At 41.3% G+C, this 19,822-nt stretch overlaps 1 protein-coding gene across 1 annotated transcript in view; it reads left to right on the top strand.

Annotated features, from left to right (window-relative positions):
* Positions 1-19,287, top strand: part of SEL1L2 (SEL1L2 adaptor subunit of ERAD E3 ligase) — a 74,592-nt gene extending 55,305 nt beyond the window's left edge. The window contains exons 13-19 of the mRNA XM_032248211.1: positions 65-152; positions 2,957-3,105; positions 4,306-4,471; positions 4,590-4,664; positions 9,293-9,465; positions 18,370-18,498; positions 19,088-19,287. Of these exons, the coding sequence (XP_032104102.1) occupies positions 65-152; positions 2,957-3,105; positions 4,306-4,471; positions 4,590-4,664; positions 9,293-9,465; positions 18,370-18,498; positions 19,088-19,207 (900 nt within the window). The 3' untranslated portion in view covers positions 19,208-19,287. The remainder of the gene's footprint in view (positions 1-64; positions 153-2,956; positions 3,106-4,305; positions 4,472-4,589; positions 4,665-9,292; positions 9,466-18,369; positions 18,499-19,087) is intronic.
* The last annotated feature ends 535 nt before the right edge of the window (positions 19,288-19,822 follow it).

Here is a 19,822-nt window from a genome sequence, read left to right as displayed (position 1 = left end):
AAGGCAATTGTTTCCATGGAGTTATACTTGTGCCTTTGAGTAATAGAGTGTAATTATCTTGCAGAATTATGCCGAAGCACTTAAATACTTTCAGAAAGCTGCAGAGAAAGGGTGGCCCAATGCACAGTTCCAGTTAGGCTTCATGTACTACTGTAAGTGCCACAAATATGGCTGCTTTATTTAGAATGACACATGCATTATTGTCTGCTCCTTTTATAACAAAAATCAAAGGGTTGGTGTGAGTGGTTCAGAAAGAACATTTAGGCAACAAATTCGAATTTGAAAAAGACTAAAGGAAAGGATGCCAGTTGAGGAAGGGGACAAAGAGGTACAGCTTCAGGAAACTCACCTTTGACAAAGTTAAGTTGGAGGTGCTAGTGATATCCCATGCACATCCCCAGAAGCAAGTATGAAACTCACAAGAAAGGTCAAACTTACAGAGAAGGTTCGAGAGGAGCATCATACGCTGGGGTCTGTTGGGGGGAACTAGGGGAGGGACAGCAGGGGGTGGGGAGTTGGGGAGGGATAACATGGGGAGAAATGCCAGATATAGGTGATAGGGAGGAAGGCAGCAAACCACATTGCCACGTATGTACCTATGCAACAGTCTTGCATGTTCTTCGCATGTACCCCAAAACCTAAAACACAATAAAATATATATTTTTAAAAAAGAGTAATTGAGGTTGCAAAAGGAAAGGAGCGAGAGGGTAAGAGAAAGAGCAGTGATCCTCTGTGCTGTATTGAAGGATAAGCAAGGAAGTACATCACTGAGAAGAATGGAAAGGCATGCTCAGTGGGACAGGAAAAAAAAAAAAGAGATTCATGGAGCCAAGGGTAGAACTTTCAAGAAAGAGTGAATGAGCACCCCTGTGAAATGCAGTGGGAAACCTGGTTTAAAAGAACAAGTAAGAAAGAATGAAACATCTATGAAACTTGGCAATACAGAGAATGTGGCTGAGGCTGTTGGACTGCGTGTGGTGGAAGCTGGATGACAATGGCATGAACTGAAGATCAGGAAGTTGAGAAGTAAAAGTATTCTTGCAAGCAACGTGTCCTTAAAGGGAAGGAGTGAGAAGGAGCTCAGCATGAGGGGAACTAAGAACCAAGAGGGAGTTACTTTTAAGATGGCAAGAGACCTGAGCATAATTATAATTGATGGGAAGATATTCTGAAAAACATTGGTGGTATTAGCAGTTGATTGGGCCCAGATAAGTGGAAGCCTCTTTAACCTTGATAGATAGGCAGGATTGCTCACCCTCAAAGACTGGAGGGAAAGTGGAAAGGATGGTGTGGATCTAAGTATGAGGGGATGAAATGGGGAGAGAGGCGAGTGAGGAAAGACAATGTGAAGTCTTCTTCAATGATCTAGTAGGTACAAAGTTGACTTCTGTGAACAAAGGTAGAGTGATTGGCTCGGAGGTCTCAGAAAGCCAAGAAGGTTTGTAATAATCTCTGTGGGGAGTGAGAGAGGAAGTGGCCAAGACAAATGCCAGGAAATCTGAACACACCTGAATATCCCCACCAAGTCCTTCATGTCAGAGGTGGAGCCAGGGCAGCAGCAGACCGCATCATCAAGGAGGTCACATCCGGTCAAGGAGGTCACATCCGGTCAAGGAGGTCACATCCAGTCAAGGGGTCACTGGCATTTTCCACAGTGGCCCAGCAGGAGCACCTGTTTTGTACTATCTTGGGTGGTTGAAGTTACCTAAGATGCCCTTGTTCTTCTAGTTCATTCCACATCCTTGGCTCGGGATCTACCAGATTTCCCAAGTTTCTAGAATAAGAATAATAGTCATGGCTAATGTATATTAAGTCTTTGTATGTTTTAGCTCATTTGACCCTCTCAACACATCTACAGGGTATCCCACAGTGGATAGATGAGCAAACTGAGCCAATGTTGTGGTTGGACATCTTGCCCAGAATCACACAGTTGTGGAGCTGGAATTCAAACTCAAGCAATTTGCCTCCAAAGTTGTTGCTCTTAATTGCTACATGGCACTACTTCTAAAGACTCCAGTGTTAGAGCTGGAAGATAATTTAAAGACCATCTAAGGAAAGCCCCCACTTTTGCAAATAACATGCCTAAATGTGCCCAACTCACAAAAGAACTAATGAGAGAGCCAGGACAAGAATCCTGGCTGCTGGGAGTCTGCTGGTTCTCTGCTCTAGCTTCAAGTGCCTCTTCTTGCCCTAAGCAGGAGTTTGGTGAGAGTTGGGCTTCTTGGAGCTGGGATTTACCTGCTGCGTACTCCATAGTTGTGGCTGGGAGAAGCTATGTGGGTGTGCTGGTATGAAAGAATGGCAAAGATGACGAGATGCATCATGATGGGGCTTCAGCTCCTCAGAGACTATCACTTTGTCTCCTTTGCATTAACTTTAGTTATGCCATAGTGAGGAGATATTTTCATAAGACTGAGTGGTTCTTGCTGGGCACAGTGGCTCATGCGTATAATCCCAGCACTTTCAGAGGCTGAGGCGGGCAGATCACGAGGTTAGGAGATCAACACCATCCTGCCCAACATGGTGAAACCCCGTCTCTACTAAAATACAAAAAATTAGCAGGGCGTGGTGGCATGCACCTGTAGTCCCAGCTACTCGGAAGGTGGAGGCAGGAGAATCTCTTAAACCTGGGAGGCGGAGGTTACAGTGAGCCAAGATCATGCACTCCAGACTGGTGACAGAGCAAGACTCTGTCTGAAGGAAAAAAAAAGTAGTCCTTCTTTCCCAGTATTTTATTTTCAGAATGGCTCAAGAATATAAATTTCCATATTCTTACTTAGAACCAAACTCAGTATTCACCCTCACCTTCACAAACAGTGGATTTAGAGTAGCTTGACTTTTGATTGGCTTTTCCCATCGTATTTAAATAGCAGGCATCACTATGACCATTATATCCATAGATTATATGTAAAAATAAAGTCAATAAAGCGTGGCTCAAAACAATTTTAATTTTCAGCTGGCTCTGGAATATGGAAGGATTATAAACTTGCCTTCAAATATTTTTACTTGGCGTCTCAAAGTGGGCAGCCCCTCGCCATTTATTATCTGGCCGAGATGTATGCAACAGGAACAGGAGTAGTAAGATCATGCAGAACTGCTGTGGAGGTAAATAAAACATGAGGCTGTTTTTAAAAGCACTTGTCATATATGACACAGAGGAAGCAATACCGTTCTTACATTGTTGGTGTCTTTGATTTTATAAATATTACCTCTTTTCTTCTAGTTGACAATGTGAATACTGACATTTGTCAGAGGAGAAAAGCAGTGATGCAACTCGGGCTGGGGAAGGCAGACAGAGAAAAGATCCCTCCTCTCTCTGACATTTGGCTTTTCATCAAGTTCAGAGCTCACCTCAGCATTCAGTTAAGGAGCTCTGTTTCAGCACTTAATCAAATCACTAGAGCAATTTGGCACTTCTAGTGGGCTTGGGAGTTGCTACTTGGGAAATGAAAGGCTAGATTTAGCCTGGAAAATGTAGCCCACTTCTTCCCAGAAAGCAGCATCCTTTGGTTTTCAATGATTTGGACAATTGAGAAAGTGGATTCTTTCAGCCTGAGTCAGGGATGCACCTTCCAAAAGAATGCTTTTAGGACCTTAGTGTCCTTCATTGATTTATTAAACACGTCTGCTGCACCAGCATAAATACTCTATGTTGAAATCTGGCCCCTCTGAAGCTCATTTCAAAAGCTGCCAACTAATGATCTATCTTTAGATTTGCTTCTTTGCCAACTTCCTAATGAATTATGTATGGCTAACCTCTTTTGGTTACATAAGGGCTATTCAGCTAAGTTGACATTTGTCCCCCTAGAGCTCTGCACGCCTCCCTCACACTTATGTCACCTATATCCTGCGGCACTGTCTTCCCTTCATTCTCTCCCTTTCACTTCACCTGTGGTCTTATAACTTGCCCTCATAGGGCAGCAGTGCCCAGAATGTCCTTTTAAAACACACACACACACACACACACACACACACACACACACACACACACACGTCGATACATTCTACATTCTTAGTCTTCCAAATAGCCTCCAAGTCAGGAAAGTTTATTATACAAATTTAAAATTAGGCTCAGGAAGTTTCCCTCGAGACAAAAACAAAACAAACAAACCCAAACACTTCTGATCTTTGTGCCTATAAAAGGTAATAACTCTTTACCCTAAATAATTTGCAGAAGCCTTGCTTTAGACCAAAAATCCTTCCCTGACCAGCCGGTAGGAGCTGAAGTCTCATTTCATTTCTCATTTGCCCCGGGGTGGAGTATACTGGCTAACTAGTCTCCTTGATTTCTGTTCCCAAATACAGCTTTATAAAGGTGTCTGTGAACTAGGCCACTGGGCTGAGAAATTCCTGACAGCTTACTTTGCCTATAAGGATGGTGATATAGATTCTTCTCTTGTTCAGTATGCACTGCTTGCAGAAATGGGATATGAAGTAGCTCAGAGCAATTCGGCATTCATTTTGGAATCTAGTAAGATAAGTTAAAATTCTCTGCAATCCCACAATCATACATATGCATATATGGCTTTACTACAGAGGCATTTTAAGCCTTCCTAATGTAAGGTCTCCTTTTTTTTTTTTTTTTTTAGAAAAGGCTAACATTCTTGAAAAAGAGAAGATGTATTCTATGGCACTTCTCCTATGGAATCGAGCTGCCATTCAAGGTATGGAACCCAGATAAAAATAAGCACATACCCAGTCCCTGTCCTCTGTTATTCATCAGGTTTGCTTTAGCTGGATTTTTGTGCACATAGGCAGCAAGGGGCAGAATATCTAGTAGGTGGCATTTCAAACTATACTGATGTTAGGATCAGTCTTTGGTTAGAGATCATTTCCAGGAATTTATTTTCCTCATTATTATCAAGGTCCCTGGTTCAGCAAACCATAGGAATTTTTCTATGGCTCTGTCTCCATGGCACCAGAACAGTTCTTTGAAATATACAATTTTACTCAAGAAACCAGCTTTTTTGGTCTGGCTTCACTCATTGCTGCATTCTTGACTGAACTAATCAGAGATGTGACCCATGTCTCAATGAGTTTATAGGCAAAATTACTTATGTCTGTATCTGAGGCTCATGTGACTTCCCTGTTAAAATATCACATTGATGACTACCATAAACTTCAAATCTTTACTACAATCATTAGTACATAAGAGAAAACAAAACAAAACAAGACAGATACATAGCAAGATCCTCTCCCTTTTCCTCGAGTTTCCATATCTCACTTGCTGGTATCACATGGATAAGGAATGTAAGATACCCGCGGTGGGGAAAGCATTGGCAGGTGGTATTTACATTGCATTGCAATGTCTCTTACTATTTTTCCCCTAAAATTATATTATTAAAGGCAGAGAAATGCTGCAAAGCTGTCACCATTGGCATTTGGATATGTGAGAAACTCTCTTGCAATAAGAGAGCAATTTTGCTTCCAATTAGGTTTCTTAAAATTGTCTTATGCTAAGGCCAAATCATCCCTTTTCACAGGAAGTAAATAGGATAAAAAATGATTCTCAGCTGACACTAATATGAAGCAGAGGGAAAAGTCACAGTGGTGCTTTCTCACATCCAGCTGAGCTGGTAGCACAGCAACAAGCCATCAGTGAAATTTTAGTGAGACATTCCCCTTAAAAAGTCTATGTTTTATAAAATGCAATGAAGACCTCATTTAGAGTGGGGAAACAATACCTGCAATCTCTCAGTCATGACCAATCAGCTCAATTACAACAAATACAGGTTAATTCCAAGCCAGGAAATGGTATGGAAATTGCAACAAGGAAAAGGGACATTGAAAACAAGGGTACGTTGTTAAACTGAATTCCTCAGTATAAAAAAGTCAGGCTGCTAAAAATAATCATGTGTCATAAGAGAGGTCAAGCATAAGTGTCCCTGAAGATATGGCTGCTGAGTGGCCCACTTGGGGTTAGGAAATCTAATAATGAAATTTTCCAATTAGTCACTGACCACGCTTATTTTAGCAGTTACTCATGTGAAGAGGGTGCTGAGCCATCAGGACTCAGTCTCTGCCCTGTGATTGTGAAATTGAGGCGGAAATCCCTCTGCTGTCAGTTGATCCCCACAGGAGCCCGTCCGGATCACCCCATGCTGCCAGTCTGCCTCCTCATTAGGGTGGAGCTGAATCCTCCCAAGAACCAGCTTGTTCACTGCCTTCCATTCTTAGAGGCTTTGGGGATCCTGCTTACTACTTATAAAACTTGAAAATGCACAGAATTGTCCTGTCTCTTTGGGGTTATAGCCCAGGAGGAATCTTAGGGTCAAAGGAGGGCAGCTTTGGACAAAATCAGAGATGGAATAGACTTCTCTTTAGGGCTCCATGGGCCTCCTGGTTCCCCCTCAGGCCCCTTTTCTGGGCACCATTCTTACAAGTTCTTGCTCCTAGTTACTGACCTGTACATTTGGAAGCATCTGGAAAGCAAGCCCTAATAACTAATGTCTTTGCCAGCTAAGAATTTTATAGACCAGGTGCAGTGGTTCATGCCTCTAATCCCAGCACTTTCGGAGGCCGAGGTGGGAGAACTGCTTGAGGCCAGTAGTTTAAGACCAGGGTGGGCAACAGAGTGAAACCTCATCTCTACAAAAATAATGAAAGGAGCTGGGTGTGATGGTGTGTGACTATAGTTCCAGCTACTCAATGGGCTGAGGCAGGAGGATCTCTTGAGCCTAGGAGATTGAGGCTGCAGTGAGTTGTGATCACATCACTGCACTCCAGCCCAGGCAACAAAGTGAGATTCTGTCTCAAAAATAAAGTAAAATAATCATAAAAAATTTATAATGTTAACTGTACTCAGACAGACTTAAAGATGGCATATGGTATTACATCTTTTAGAAGTGTCTGCATTTTAATAGAAGATTCTAGAAGATTAGGGCTTCAGTACCTAAAGGAATAAATTCCAAAGGATGTAGTGCCTAACATCCTCTGGAATTTATTCCTTTAGGTACTAAAGGAAATAAAACATGGAGATGAGGTAGATAACTTCTGGGGTTGGAGCTGAGGGGCACTTTAGATAAGACAGTCAGAGAAGGTCTCTTGAAGAGAAGTGGCATTGGTGCTTCTAAGAATGATGAGAAGCCAGCCACATGAAGAGTCAGAGAATTCCAAACCTGCCAGGCAGAGGGTCTTGAGGCATCGAATGCACGGAGCTTGTGAAGAGGGCAGGTGAGACATGACTTGTAGGTCATAAGGAGTCTGACTATTATTCAAAGGGCAAAGTGAAGTCATTGGGGGATTTTACACAGAGAAATAACATAACTAGATTTTACATTTTAAAAAGATCACTGTCTAGCTAAACAGTATGAGGTTTCTTTTTAGAATGATTAAAATATTTTAAAATTTCTAAAATTGTGGTAATACTTGCACATCTCTGTGAATATATGAAAAACCATTTCATTGTACCCTTTAAATGGGTAAATTGTATGCTATGCAAATTGTATCTCAATAACACTATTGCATATATAATATATATATTACATATATGTATATTTTATATGTAATATAAAAAAGTATGTGTATATATACATGTTTTAGATGTAATATAAAAAATATATATATACTGTGATATATATATATGTGTGTGTGTATATATGTATATGTATATATATATATATAAAATTCTGGCTGGGAGCAGTGACTCACACCTGTGATCCTAGCACTTTGGTAGGCTGATTTGGGAGGATCACTTGAGCCCAGAAGTTCAAGACAAGCCAGAGCAATATGGTGAATATGGGCACAGTGCCTGTAGTCCTAGCTACTTGGAGGCTGGGATAGGAGGACCTCTTGAGTTTGGGAGGCTGAAGTTGCAGTGAGCTGGGATCATGCCATTGCACTACCGCCTATGTGACAAAGCCAGGCCCTGTCTCGAATAAATAAATTTAAAATAATTAAAACATCACCCTGGCTGTTGTGTGGAGAATGAGCTGGAATGTGAAGATAAAAGAAGAGTTTGAAGCCTATTGTAGTATTGTAAGCTTGAATAGGTAGTGGGGGAGATGTCAAGAGTTAAGTGTGTTTTAAAGGCAGAACCAACAGGACTTGATGAATTGGCTGATGGAGGTGAGGGAAAAAGAACTAGGAATAATTCCCCTAGACTTATTGCCTGAACAATGGTGGCGCTGGTACTGAGACAGGGAAGAAACTGATGATTTTGTTTGAAGGAAGGGGTGTAGGGTGCTAGGAAATCTCTACTGGGCATTTTAAGTTTGAAATCCACGTGGAGACATCAAGAAGGCAATTATGAATCTGGACCTCAGGGAGAGAGAGATAGTAGATATAAATTTAGAAATAGTTAATAGAGGCTGTCAATGGAACCAAACGAGGTCACCCAGAGAAAAAGTTGAGATGGAGCAGAGTGTTGGAGAGAGGCAGGGAGGAGAGGTGAGAGAAGAGAAAGAGGGGAAAGAAGAAAGAGAAAAAAAGGAGTTAGGAACAAGACCTTGACATTCCACATTTAGGAAGCGGGTAGAGGAGGAGTCAGGCAAGAGTCTGAAATAAAGACCCCATGAGGTAGAAGGGAAACCAAGAGCAGGCAGTGCCATCAATGCTCCGAGAGGACAGTGCTTGAGCAGCTGGATCCCATCACTCCAGTGCTGCTCGGCAGTCAGGTGTAAGATGAGGACAGAGACATGGCAATGGACTTGGCTGCATGAAGGTCATCTGCTGCCTTCAAAATAGCAGCTTCACCGGCGGCAGGGCAGAAGCTGGGTTGGAATGGGTTGAGGAGTCCGTGGGAGGTGAAGCTTTGGAGACAGTGAGTATAGAACACACTTTTGAAAAGATTCAGTGTGGCAGAGAAATGGGACATGAACGAGAAGGAGACACCACAGGATAAAGAGAGGGTTTATTTTTGTTCATAGAAGATGCCAGAGCATGTTTGAATGGTGGATGGGATTGATCTGGGAAAGAGGGAGACAGTGGTGACGCAGGAGAGTGAAGCTTCAGGAGTGACATCTGAGAATGGGAGGGATGGGGTCCAGCTTCCCAAGAATTGACCTACTTTAAAAAATTAAAAGGCAAAATTGGTAATTTTTCGTTTTTTAAGAACATTTGTGCCATACCATGGATGTCACACTATCATGAAGACAGTTAGCACTGAGTGTTATATTTATATTCCATAAAGTATTTCCAATTCCAATTCTAGGGTTCTGAGTGTTTTTTTATACTTGATTATAGATACATATAGATTTTAAAGGACTGAAATAAGATCATTAGGGTGAATTCCTGAGAACTGTATGTGAATCATTTGAGTTGTTGATTCTTCTTTTTCTAATATTTCTATCAGGCAATGCATTTGCCAGAGTAAAAATTGGAGATTACCATTACTATGGCTATGGGACGAAGAAAGACTATCAAACAGCAGCCACACACTACAGCATTGCAGCCGACAAATACCACAGCGCACAAGCCATGTTCAATCTGGCTTATATGTATGAACACGGCTTAGGCATTGCCAAGGTAATTCTGTTGGTAATAATAATTCAAACCTAGTAATGACAGCTGTGTGGGAAGAGAAAATGTGTAAATGTTTTGAATTTCATTGATGTCGTCAACTTAGAGGAAGGAAGGAAAGGACTTAACATTTGCCAAATCTCTCCCATGTGCCAATACATATTACTTACCGTAATATGAACCCTATGAGATAGATGTTATTTTCTCCATTTATGCCAAGGACATAACTAGTGAGTAGAAGAGATCTAATCTAGGCCAATTCAATTTATAAGATCCTGCTTTTTCCAGCATATGCTTTTCCCAGTAGGCCCTGTCTCCATTCCCCTTCACCTCTGGGCCTTTTTTTCCATTAAAATTTCCGCTGGTTCTCAGGCTCTCCAGGAACAAGGACAAAGTAAAAAGAGACTAGAGCTGGATACCAAGGTGGTATTAATCCAGAAATGTCTTATGAAGAACCCACTGTGTACATGACGCAGTGCTGGATACTCTAGAAAGGCCCAAGAGAGTGAATCTCCAGTCCCCTGAGGTTACACTTGAATTGAGGTGATGAGTCATATTCATTTATAAAAACAGCTGGCACTACAAGGTGGTATTGAATAAATCTCTTAGACAGTGAGTGAAACTAAGGCAGAAGATGACATTAGGGTCTCACAGAGTGAGTAAGATGTATTCAGTTTCAATAATGTTGGTAATAGCCAGGACTGAGTTAAGTGGGCTGTGTGTTTCTGTCATTTGCATCACACAACCACTCAATGAGATAAGCCCTAGAACTGTTCACAGTGTATGCATCAGGAAGCCACAGTGCAGAGATGTTAAGTCATTTGGCCAAGCAGCTTGCAGAGCTCATCAGTGGTGGAGTCAGAATTGGAACCCAGCCCTGCCTGCCCCTGTTTTTTGGTGAAAGAGTAGTCCTCACAGTGAGTCAGTCTTGGTGTCAAGCATGTGTTTCTTGTCAGTGCTTATATTCCTGGCTGCATTTCTAGAGCCAAATAACGTGGGAATTATCGGTTCTCCTATGCTCTCTTCTTTCTTCCAGTTGTGCTGGTAATTGAGAATTACTGGTAGGGAATTTCCTATTTGAGAACTGCTAATGGTGCACAGTGCAGCCAAGGGCTTCTTATTCAGTGGTATGGATCCCTGCTGTCCTGTCCTCCCCTGCAGCCTACCTTTTGGCTGATCATTTTTCATTAGCCCTGGCACCCTAAGCAGTGGAAAGAATGTCAAATCCAAATCCAGTCTATTTCCCCTGTTTCTAGCAGGAGTAAGCTTCCTATGTTTGTAAAATGTGGGTAAGAATGGACAGCATGGACTAGCTAAACTGGATGATTCTTGGGATGTTATTTAGCCACCCCTGATCCCCTCACCCATTATCCACCTCAGTAAAACAAATACCTGCCCTGCCCCAGGCTTTAAGGATAAAATGAATAAGCTTTTGTGAAAGAGCTTTGTAGTCGAACAGTGTGTAGAATGACTGTTATTCAGATCAGAAGGGAATTAGAGCAACTGCTAAGTAAGCCTTCAATAAGATTAAAGCCTTTCTCTACTCATCCTTCCCCTTGCAAAACATAATAACACAGGAGAAGCGCTGTCTATAGATGGGATAAAGTGACCCCACTCCATGTGTTAAATTCATGTTAGCTTTCCTATCCCACCACCACCATGTTATTCAAAAAGGACTTGCTTGCCCTGACAGCTGTTTTCGCACCAAAGTGAGGCCATTTTGATTGAGTCCCTGGGAGACAGGCGGGGTGTCCTCTGAGGACACGGAGCCAGCAATGCCAGGGAAGGCACACTGCTGGCCAGTGCCCGGCTGGCAGACTGTCAGAGGGTTTGGTTTTCCTCTTTGGAGTCACCACTGATGTCTCTCCTAAGCACTTTATTCACAATGTCAAACAGTAGTTGTCGAGACATACCTTTCATACATTCAGGAAAACACTCTGAAGTTTCTCTCTGGCCAGTTTTCTGTTCTTTTCTGCCAGGGTTCTTGTTAAATCATGGATAGTTCATTTGATCAGTCTCTTTCAGTCATAAGTCTATTTTTTTCCTACAGAAAGTCTCTACATTTAAAAAAAATCGGGGGGCTACTCTTAACCTCCTACCTGGAGATGAGAATTTTAGACTGAGCTAATGAAGAACCATTGCCCTTTGTTTTTATTTGGTTTCTTTTGTTTAGCAATTAGGAAATTAATAACAGAGTACCCAGGGGTATCTTGCCATCTCAGAGTCAAATTAACAAGGAGCTATAGCTTTCTCTCATTCTTAAAATGAATATCCTGATAATTAAAAGCCCAAAGCTTGTTCCAATGAAAGCAAAGAGGAAAGGAGAATAGGCCTTCCCAGCCATTAAGTCATCAAGTAATTAAGCATTTCTTCAGCGAGGCACTTAGAAATCCTCTTTGGTAGTTAATCCTCATGCAAACCAGTGAGAAAGATGAGTATAATACGGCTACTACAGTATCTTTGAGAATCAAAGAAGGTGATATGGAATAATACTTTATTAACATGCAGACATTTAAGACCTCTGGGGAAGAAAGTTGGGTATAAATCATCTCTTGATAAATCAAGATTAAAATACAGGTCATGGTTGTTATCACCCGTCTTTCAGAAAAAAAGCTGGGGCTGGAATGATGCAGGTGAATTATCCTAGTAGCTTCACTGAGAAGCGTCTCAGCCAACGAGCTCCTTGGCTTTAAACTGTGGCCAGGACTGACCGCATCATTGTTCTGGGAACACTTAATAATACCTGGGGAGGAATTGGGAGAGGACCTGAAGTAGTTTAGAAACACAAGCACTCACACACAAGTTGTTATGAAACTGTTTCTTAGGGGGCCAGGTGCGGTGGTTCACACCTGTAATCCCAGCACTTTGGGAGGCTGAGGTGGGCAGATCACTCAAGGTCAGGAGTTTGAGGCCAGCCTGGCCAACATGGTGAAACCTTGTCTCTACTAAAAATACAAAAATTAGCCAGGCAAGGTAGCATGTGCCTGTAATTACAGCTACTCGGAAGGCTGAGGCATGAGAATAGCTTGAACCCTGGAGGAAAAGATTGCAGTGAGCCAAGATCCAGTGTGAGTGACAGAGCGAGAGTCCCTCTCAAAAAAAAAAGACAAAACAACAAAGAAACCATTTTTCAATTGACACTTGATTTGTAAGTACTTCAGAAATTGCACCATGAACAAAGCCTCTTGCCCATCCCCCATGGCCATTCCTTTTTTCTTTAACTTGGCTCAGATCTGACTTTCTGCTCACCTCGGCTTGTAGCAAAGACTACTCAGGGGTCTTCAATTCTAGCGTTCTCCCTTTAAATCTGTGACCAAGATGACTCTGTTTACCAAAGATTTGTAATCCCCCCTCCATAGTGAGGACTTGTAGCTGGGGTGTGCCTGCCTAGTCAAAGACTAGGTTCTCCAGACCCTTTGATCCACATGCTAGTTCTCACAAGGGCATGGAAGTGAAAGTGAAGAGTGTCATTTCTGGGCTAAGGCAGCCGAGAAGTAGATGGGGCTACCCCCAGTCTCTTTCCCAACCATCGCCTGAAGGCAGCAGGAGATACAGAGGCTTTAGGGGATCACAAAGCCATGTGATGGAAGGAGCTTGGGCCCCACAATTACCACATGAAGAAAATTTGCCACCGACCAGGAACACACATCTTCGAATGCTGAAAAAGGGAGAAATAAACTTTTTGGGGGGGGATTTGTTACAGGTAGCATTATCTTAATACATAATTGTTCTAACAAAGCACTGCCAGGTCATTCTTGATAAAGTATAATTCTGATATTGTTACCGCCTCCATCCTACCCACCCCTATATCTACCCTCTCCCCCAGATAAAACCACCAAAAAATGCAAACAAGCAAACACACAAATAAAAAAAGAATCTTATTTCCTTTTTTTGCTAAATGAAGTCCAGACTTCTATTCCACAGTCAAAGTCCCTGGTAACCTAGCCTACCTTGATAGTAGTGGTGTCATACACTAGTTTGCCTATATAGATTCTAGGCCACTGACTCCTTTCCCTCAAAGATCTTGACCTGAGCCCTTCTGAGATATCACTCTTTTTGCTGGAATGATCTTCCCCCATATTTATGCCCATTGAAGACCAGTCCATTTTTCAAAGAACAGCTCCAGTGTCATCTCCTCTAGGAATCCTTCAAAGAACCCTAGATTTTAAAGGTATCTACTACTTCTTTTTTTTTTTTTTTTTTTTTGAGGTGGAGTCTCACTCTGTCACCAGGCTGGAGTGCAGTGGCACGATCTTGGCTCACTGCAACCTCTGCCTCCCCGGTTGAAGTGATTCTCCTGCCTCATCCTCCCAAGTAGCTGGGACTACAGGCACGTGCCACCATGCCCAGCTAATTTTTGTAATTTTTTAGTAGAGACGGGGTTTCACCATGTTGGCCAGGATGGTTTTGATCTCTTGACCTCGTGATCCACCCACCTTGGCCTCCCAAAGTGCTGGGATTACAGGTGTGAGTCACCGTGTCCAGCCAAGGTATCTAATTCTAAACCACCATGATATTGCACTCTGCTTTTCATTCATTCATTAATTCACTCAAATATTTACCATGGACTATTTCCTATGTCAGGAAGTGCTGTGCTTGGTTCTGGGGATACAATAAGAATAAGACAGCCTTCAGAGAACTCACAGTCCACTACCGAAAAGACATGTCCATAGATATGGTAAAGCCTAAAATGACGGCCATGTATAGGCATCTGCACACTTGAAAAGAATTAAAAATAAAGTGCTATAAGTATGTTAAAGAGGAAACAGTTAACTCGGGTAGGGGAATCAGGACTGTCAGATCCTGTTCAAAAGTATTTTTGTACCATGGAATATGAGAATCATATGACAACATTTTTAAATGGAAGAAAGCAGGCCAGTTTAAAGACAATGGATAGGAAAGCTGTCCTAGGGAAAGGCAAAAAGGTGGGGGGAATTATCCTTTGGGAAAGAGTTTCAAATACATATATGTAGACCTAGATAACATGTATTTTTGGATTCTGCAGAGAAAACAAAACCACATCTACCAAATAAATTATAAATAAACCTGTCAAAAATAAAAGTAATTATGACACAATGCATTTTTATTTCTCATTTGTCTGCTTTGACCACCCATGGAGTGTTACAGCTGAAGCTTTAAACACTAGAATTATTTTCTGGAAAGGATAAGTTAAAATTAGGTATTTAAAATGGCCCTCTCAGAAATATGACAGGACAGAAAACACGTTTCTTAGAAATGATCATAACTTTTCATGAAATAAACATGAAATATCATGAATATCACCTAGGGAAATAATCAGAAATATGCAAAAACAATATTTTGTGTGTATATAGCTTTATTAGTTACAGAACAAATTTCTACAAGTAACAAGAATGCTCCAAAATAGAAGACATGTTATATATGTTACTGTGTAGTGGTTTACCATTCCACAATGTACTTTATGGCCTAGTGGTTAAATGAGAATACTAGAAGCAGACAATCTAGGGACAATCTGGGATTTGAATCCCAGCTCTGCCACTGCAAGTCATATAAATTTGAGTAAGTGACTCTCTCTCTGTGCCTCAATATCTTTATTTTCAAAATGGAGTTAATAGTATCACCTGTCCTATAGAATTATCCTGAGGATTAAATGACAGTGGTAACTGGCACATAGTAAGTATTTAATATATATTAACCATTATTACAATATACTATGCAACCATTAAAAATACCTGGGCACAGTGGCTCATGCCTATAATCCCAGTACTTTGGGAGGCCGAGGCGGGCAGATCCCTTGAGTCCAGGAGTTCAAGGCTAGCCTGGATGTCATGGTGAAACCCCATCTCTACAAAAAAAAAAAAAAAAAATCAGCCAGGCATGGTGGTGCCCACCTGTAGTCCCTATAATCCCAGCTACTTGAGAAGGTGAGGTGGGAGGATAGCTTGAACTCAGGAGGCAGAGGCTGCAGTGAGCCAAGAGCCTGCCACCACACTTCAGCCTGGGTGATATGGCAAGACCCTGTCTCAAAAAAAAAAATTATAGACTAGTGGAATATATTAGGACACAGCATATTATTTGAAGTATGCTGTTAGGTTAATAAAGCAGAAGATGAAATATTATGCTGAGTAAAAAATTTCTAAAAGTATGTATATATAAATATACATAAAATTCTGGAAGAATGTGTATAAAATATTATCAGTAGTTATCTCTGTACAGTGAGATTATGGGTGGCTTTTTTTCTTATTTGTTCAGTTCTATATTTCCAAAGTTCCCTCTAATTAACATATGGTATATTTATTAAAAAAAAAGACTAACTTATTCAAAAATGACCTTCCCATTCACATGGTGTGTCCCAGTATAAGAATTTTTTTTCTACATTCAAAGATTTGGGGCTGAAAAACTCCTGCATTGGGTAATTGTACAATTTTCATAAACCAGCTACTTCGTTGCAGGAGAATCCTGTATCTTTGAATTAAAAGAAGCTATTTTGAACATCTGAATATTGGGCAGTACCCACATAACATTTTTGATAGAAACATGTTTTTTTAACTAGAGTCTGCAGCTGGGTTTACATAACCTCTTTAATCACTGAACTTGAAACAAAATGAACTCAAACGTACCACAGAAAAGTTAAATCTAAGTGGACTGGGTATGCAGTGACTTCTCATTTAATGAACTGCAGTCATCATCAAAACACCATCGAGAGGAAATTTTTTTTGTTTACATGACAGATTTTTTTCACTAAATAGGGTCAAAGAATGAGGAGTCTTTTCTAGTCTAGTACTAAAATTTCTTTTATATGAGTTGCCCTAGTTAGGTAGAAGCATTCAGGAATTTTCTTCTCTGGAAATTTTAAAGAAAAGCTTTCACATTCACCACCCTCCAGCCCCACACACACTGCAAATTGTGAGGTCTCCTGGACAAGGAGTGAGTTCATCCCACTTTAATGGTATTTCTTACTATTTTTTTAATGTAAAATACTAAGTGACTGAATTGTAATGCTTCTACCTCAAGAAATAAATGAATAACTATTGATTGCCTCAATACAAGAAATAAGAATGAATACCTGAGATATTGACAAAGGCTGCTTTTCCCTGAACGTCCTATTGAAGTTAATACGATTTTCACATGTGCAGCTGACCCAGCTGTTATCATCTGCAGGGTGCTTTTAAATGAACACCGAATTTGTTGGAATCAGAGACACAAATTAGGGCTTTTACAACATCTATTTTATGTTGCCAGGAAGATTTGTTCCAATCTCCTGAATTGTATTTTAAGCAAGAACATTCCTCTTTCTTCAACAAATCAATTTACCAGACCATAAAGCTTTGGAAAAAAATTTAAGCCATAATAAGCAGAACACAGCTGAGAGAAGATACCCTCCCCTCCATCAAAATAAACAGTTTTAACAGAGGCCCCAAAGATTCACAAGTATCAAAATTGAAGTAATGGAGCAAGAAGGACAGATATTAGCATGACCACAGTTTGTGAAAAATTTCTCTTCCTCTTCCCTTTCTTTTGAAAATAGCCCATGGGCACCCAAGCAAAATCTAGTTCTGGGACTGGCCCAGGGCACTTTCACCTATGGTTACTCTGTTTGGGCAAACCAAAAATAAAGCAAACACATAAAACAAGGCCTGAGTAGATGAAAAAGAAAGCTGTGGCATAATTCAATGAAAAAAAAGTTCCTGAAAATGTAGTACTATGACATTTGAGGAATCTGTCTTCAATATGAAAGCCAAAAATAGTTTCTTCAACATCCTGTAAGTATTATCAAAGACCTACTGCATAGTAGGCACTTTATTAAGAACTGGGAATTCAGAGGTGAACAGAGAGTCCAAGCCCTTGTTTTCGAGGACCTGGAGACAAACAAATGAATAAATTCTAGAACTTAGGGTATGATAAGTACTATGAAGATAATGAGAATTTTAGATCATGATTACTAACTACCTGTATTCTGATTTATTTTAGAGAAATGTAAAATTAGTATCTAGTGTTCTCAGCCATTTTTTTTTTTTCTCTTTTGTGATGGAGTATCACTCTGTCCTCCAGGCTGGAGTGCAGTGGCACTGCATCTCAGCTCACTTTGCAAACTCTGCCTCCCAGGTTCAAGCTATTCTGCTGCCTCAGCCTCCTGAGTAGTTGGGACAACAGGCATGCACCACCATACCCAACTACTTTTTGTATTTGTAGTAGAGACGAGGTTTCACCATATTGGCCAGGCTGGTCTTGAACTCCTGTCCTGAAGTGATCCACCTGCCTTGGCCTCCCAAAGTGCTGGGACTGCAGATGTGAGCCCCTGTGCCTGGCCCTATTCTCCACCCTTTTCGTTGGAATCATGACTAGGAGCTGTTCCAGGGCTATGCAAGAAAGCTTCTTGGAGATTTCATTAGTTTTCTATGCTTGCTGTAACAAATCACCACAAATTTAGTGACTTAAAACAACACAAGCTTATTATCTCATAGTTTTTATAGGTGATTTGACTGGGTCTTCAGCTTGAGGTTTTGTCAGGCTAAAATCAAGGCTATTCTTTATTGGGGGCTCTGGGGAAGAATCCACTTTGAGGGTCATTCTGTTTGCTTGGTGGAATTCAGTTTCTTGAAGTTTTAGGAACAAGATCCTTGTTTCCTTATTGGCTGTCCAAATTCCTTCTCATTCTATGTGGCCCCTTCCAACAATGGCAAGTTGAGTCCCTCATGCTTAGAATCTCTCTGAAGTCTCCCTCCACCATTTCTCTCTTTCTTCCACCTCCAGTCCTGAGATAACTCTGTTTAAAGGTTCATTTGACAATCTGAAGTCCACCTGGATAATCCATGATAATCTCCCTATCTGAAGATCTGTAACCTAATTACATTTGATATTTTGAACAGTGGCATCTATTTATTTACCCCTACAGAATCTGATGGGTATGGGCTGTTCTTCTCCTTCTAGGACATTCACTTGGCCAGGAGATTGTACGACATGGCTGCTCAAACGAGTCCAGATGCCCACATACCTGTGTTCTTTGCCCTCATGAAACTGGAAACGATGCATCTGCTCCAAGATATCCTGTTTTTTAATGTAAGTTTGTCTTGAACGGGTCCTGAATCTCTGAAAATCTCCAATGAGCAAACTCTTAGGGACAAAGTGAGAAGGCCTGTTAAGGGAGTATCTTGTGGACTGGCTTTCCTTTGAGAAGTAAAATTCAAAGTCTTACACTTGCCATGCAGAGTAATTCTGCGTGTTCTATTGAGTATGTGTTGAAACTTCATGGTATAAGCAATTAATTTATTCAGCAGATGTTCTTTTCTAGCACACACTACATTCAAAGCCTTAAGCGCAGTGATATGTGCTATATATACTTATTCAAAACAGTTATTACTATCAATAGCTGAGACTGGTAGGCAGACAGCAGGTGGCAAGGGGTACCACAAAGAGCTACAGTTTGAAAAAAAAGTAAAATGTCTAAATCTTTAGGGCTATTCTAAAGGTGCTATTTTAGCCCCCTGTGGAAGCTGTACGCAAGCAAAGATTGTGTCTTCCAAGACTGAAGGAAGGAAAGGGAATGGGTGGGAGAAGGGTTGGCAGCAGTGGGTTTGGGAAGAGATGATGGCTCTGAGCGGAGGTGGGAAGCTTGGATTGTTTTTGAGAGAATATCTTTTGCCAGCAGTTCACAATGAGATGGAAACGGCTGAAAATGGACAACACCATTGGACCACACTGGGACCTATTTGTGATTGGCCTCATTGTGGCTGGGCTGATTTTCTTGCTTAGAAATCACCATGGATAGGATGCGGATCATGGGAAAATCTGCTCACGGGAACTAGTTCACTCCAAGGTATCCCCACTAAATAAACAGTTTCCCTATCCGAAGAGTCTGTTGCAGTTTCCCGCTCAGGCCTGTGATGGAAAATGGACAAGATTTGGGGACCATCCTAGAGAAACAACTTCAGACTTCCTGCTTAGTAGAGGGGACCCTTCGGGAGATGCTGGGCACTGGTCACCTAAGACCTTGTTACCAATTTGTCATCTTGGTGACCTAGTCCCAGGTTATGAATAAAGACCACCCATTTTCATGTTGTTGGAACAACCTCCCCACTGTCAAGAGGACTCACTGGGCTTCCTGACTCCTACAGACAAACCAAGTTGAGGAGAAGGGGGAGTTTGGGGAAGGCAGAAATCCAGATTCCTCAGACTGTGATAAAGACACAAATGTACAAATAGACTTTGTACAAACACATCCTATAGGAATGACCTGTGAGAGACTCTGGAGCCCTAATGAGTCACAGCTTCCCAGGGCGTGTTGTACCTGAACAAGGGCATGGGGGTTGACCCAGGTTCTTCACTGATAGGTCTCTATCAAAGCTCCCTTAGCAGCTGTGTTAGTGAACAAAGCCAGTTCAGC

This window comes from Sapajus apella, unplaced genomic scaffold (assembly GCF_009761245.1).
Source record: "Sapajus apella isolate SASKATOON/1434 unplaced genomic scaffold, GSC_monkey_1.0 scaffold65, whole genome shotgun sequence".
Classification (NCBI taxonomy): Eukaryota; Metazoa; Chordata; class Mammalia; order Primates; family Cebidae; genus Sapajus; species Sapajus apella.
This window is presented reverse-complemented; position numbering and strand designations above follow the sequence as displayed.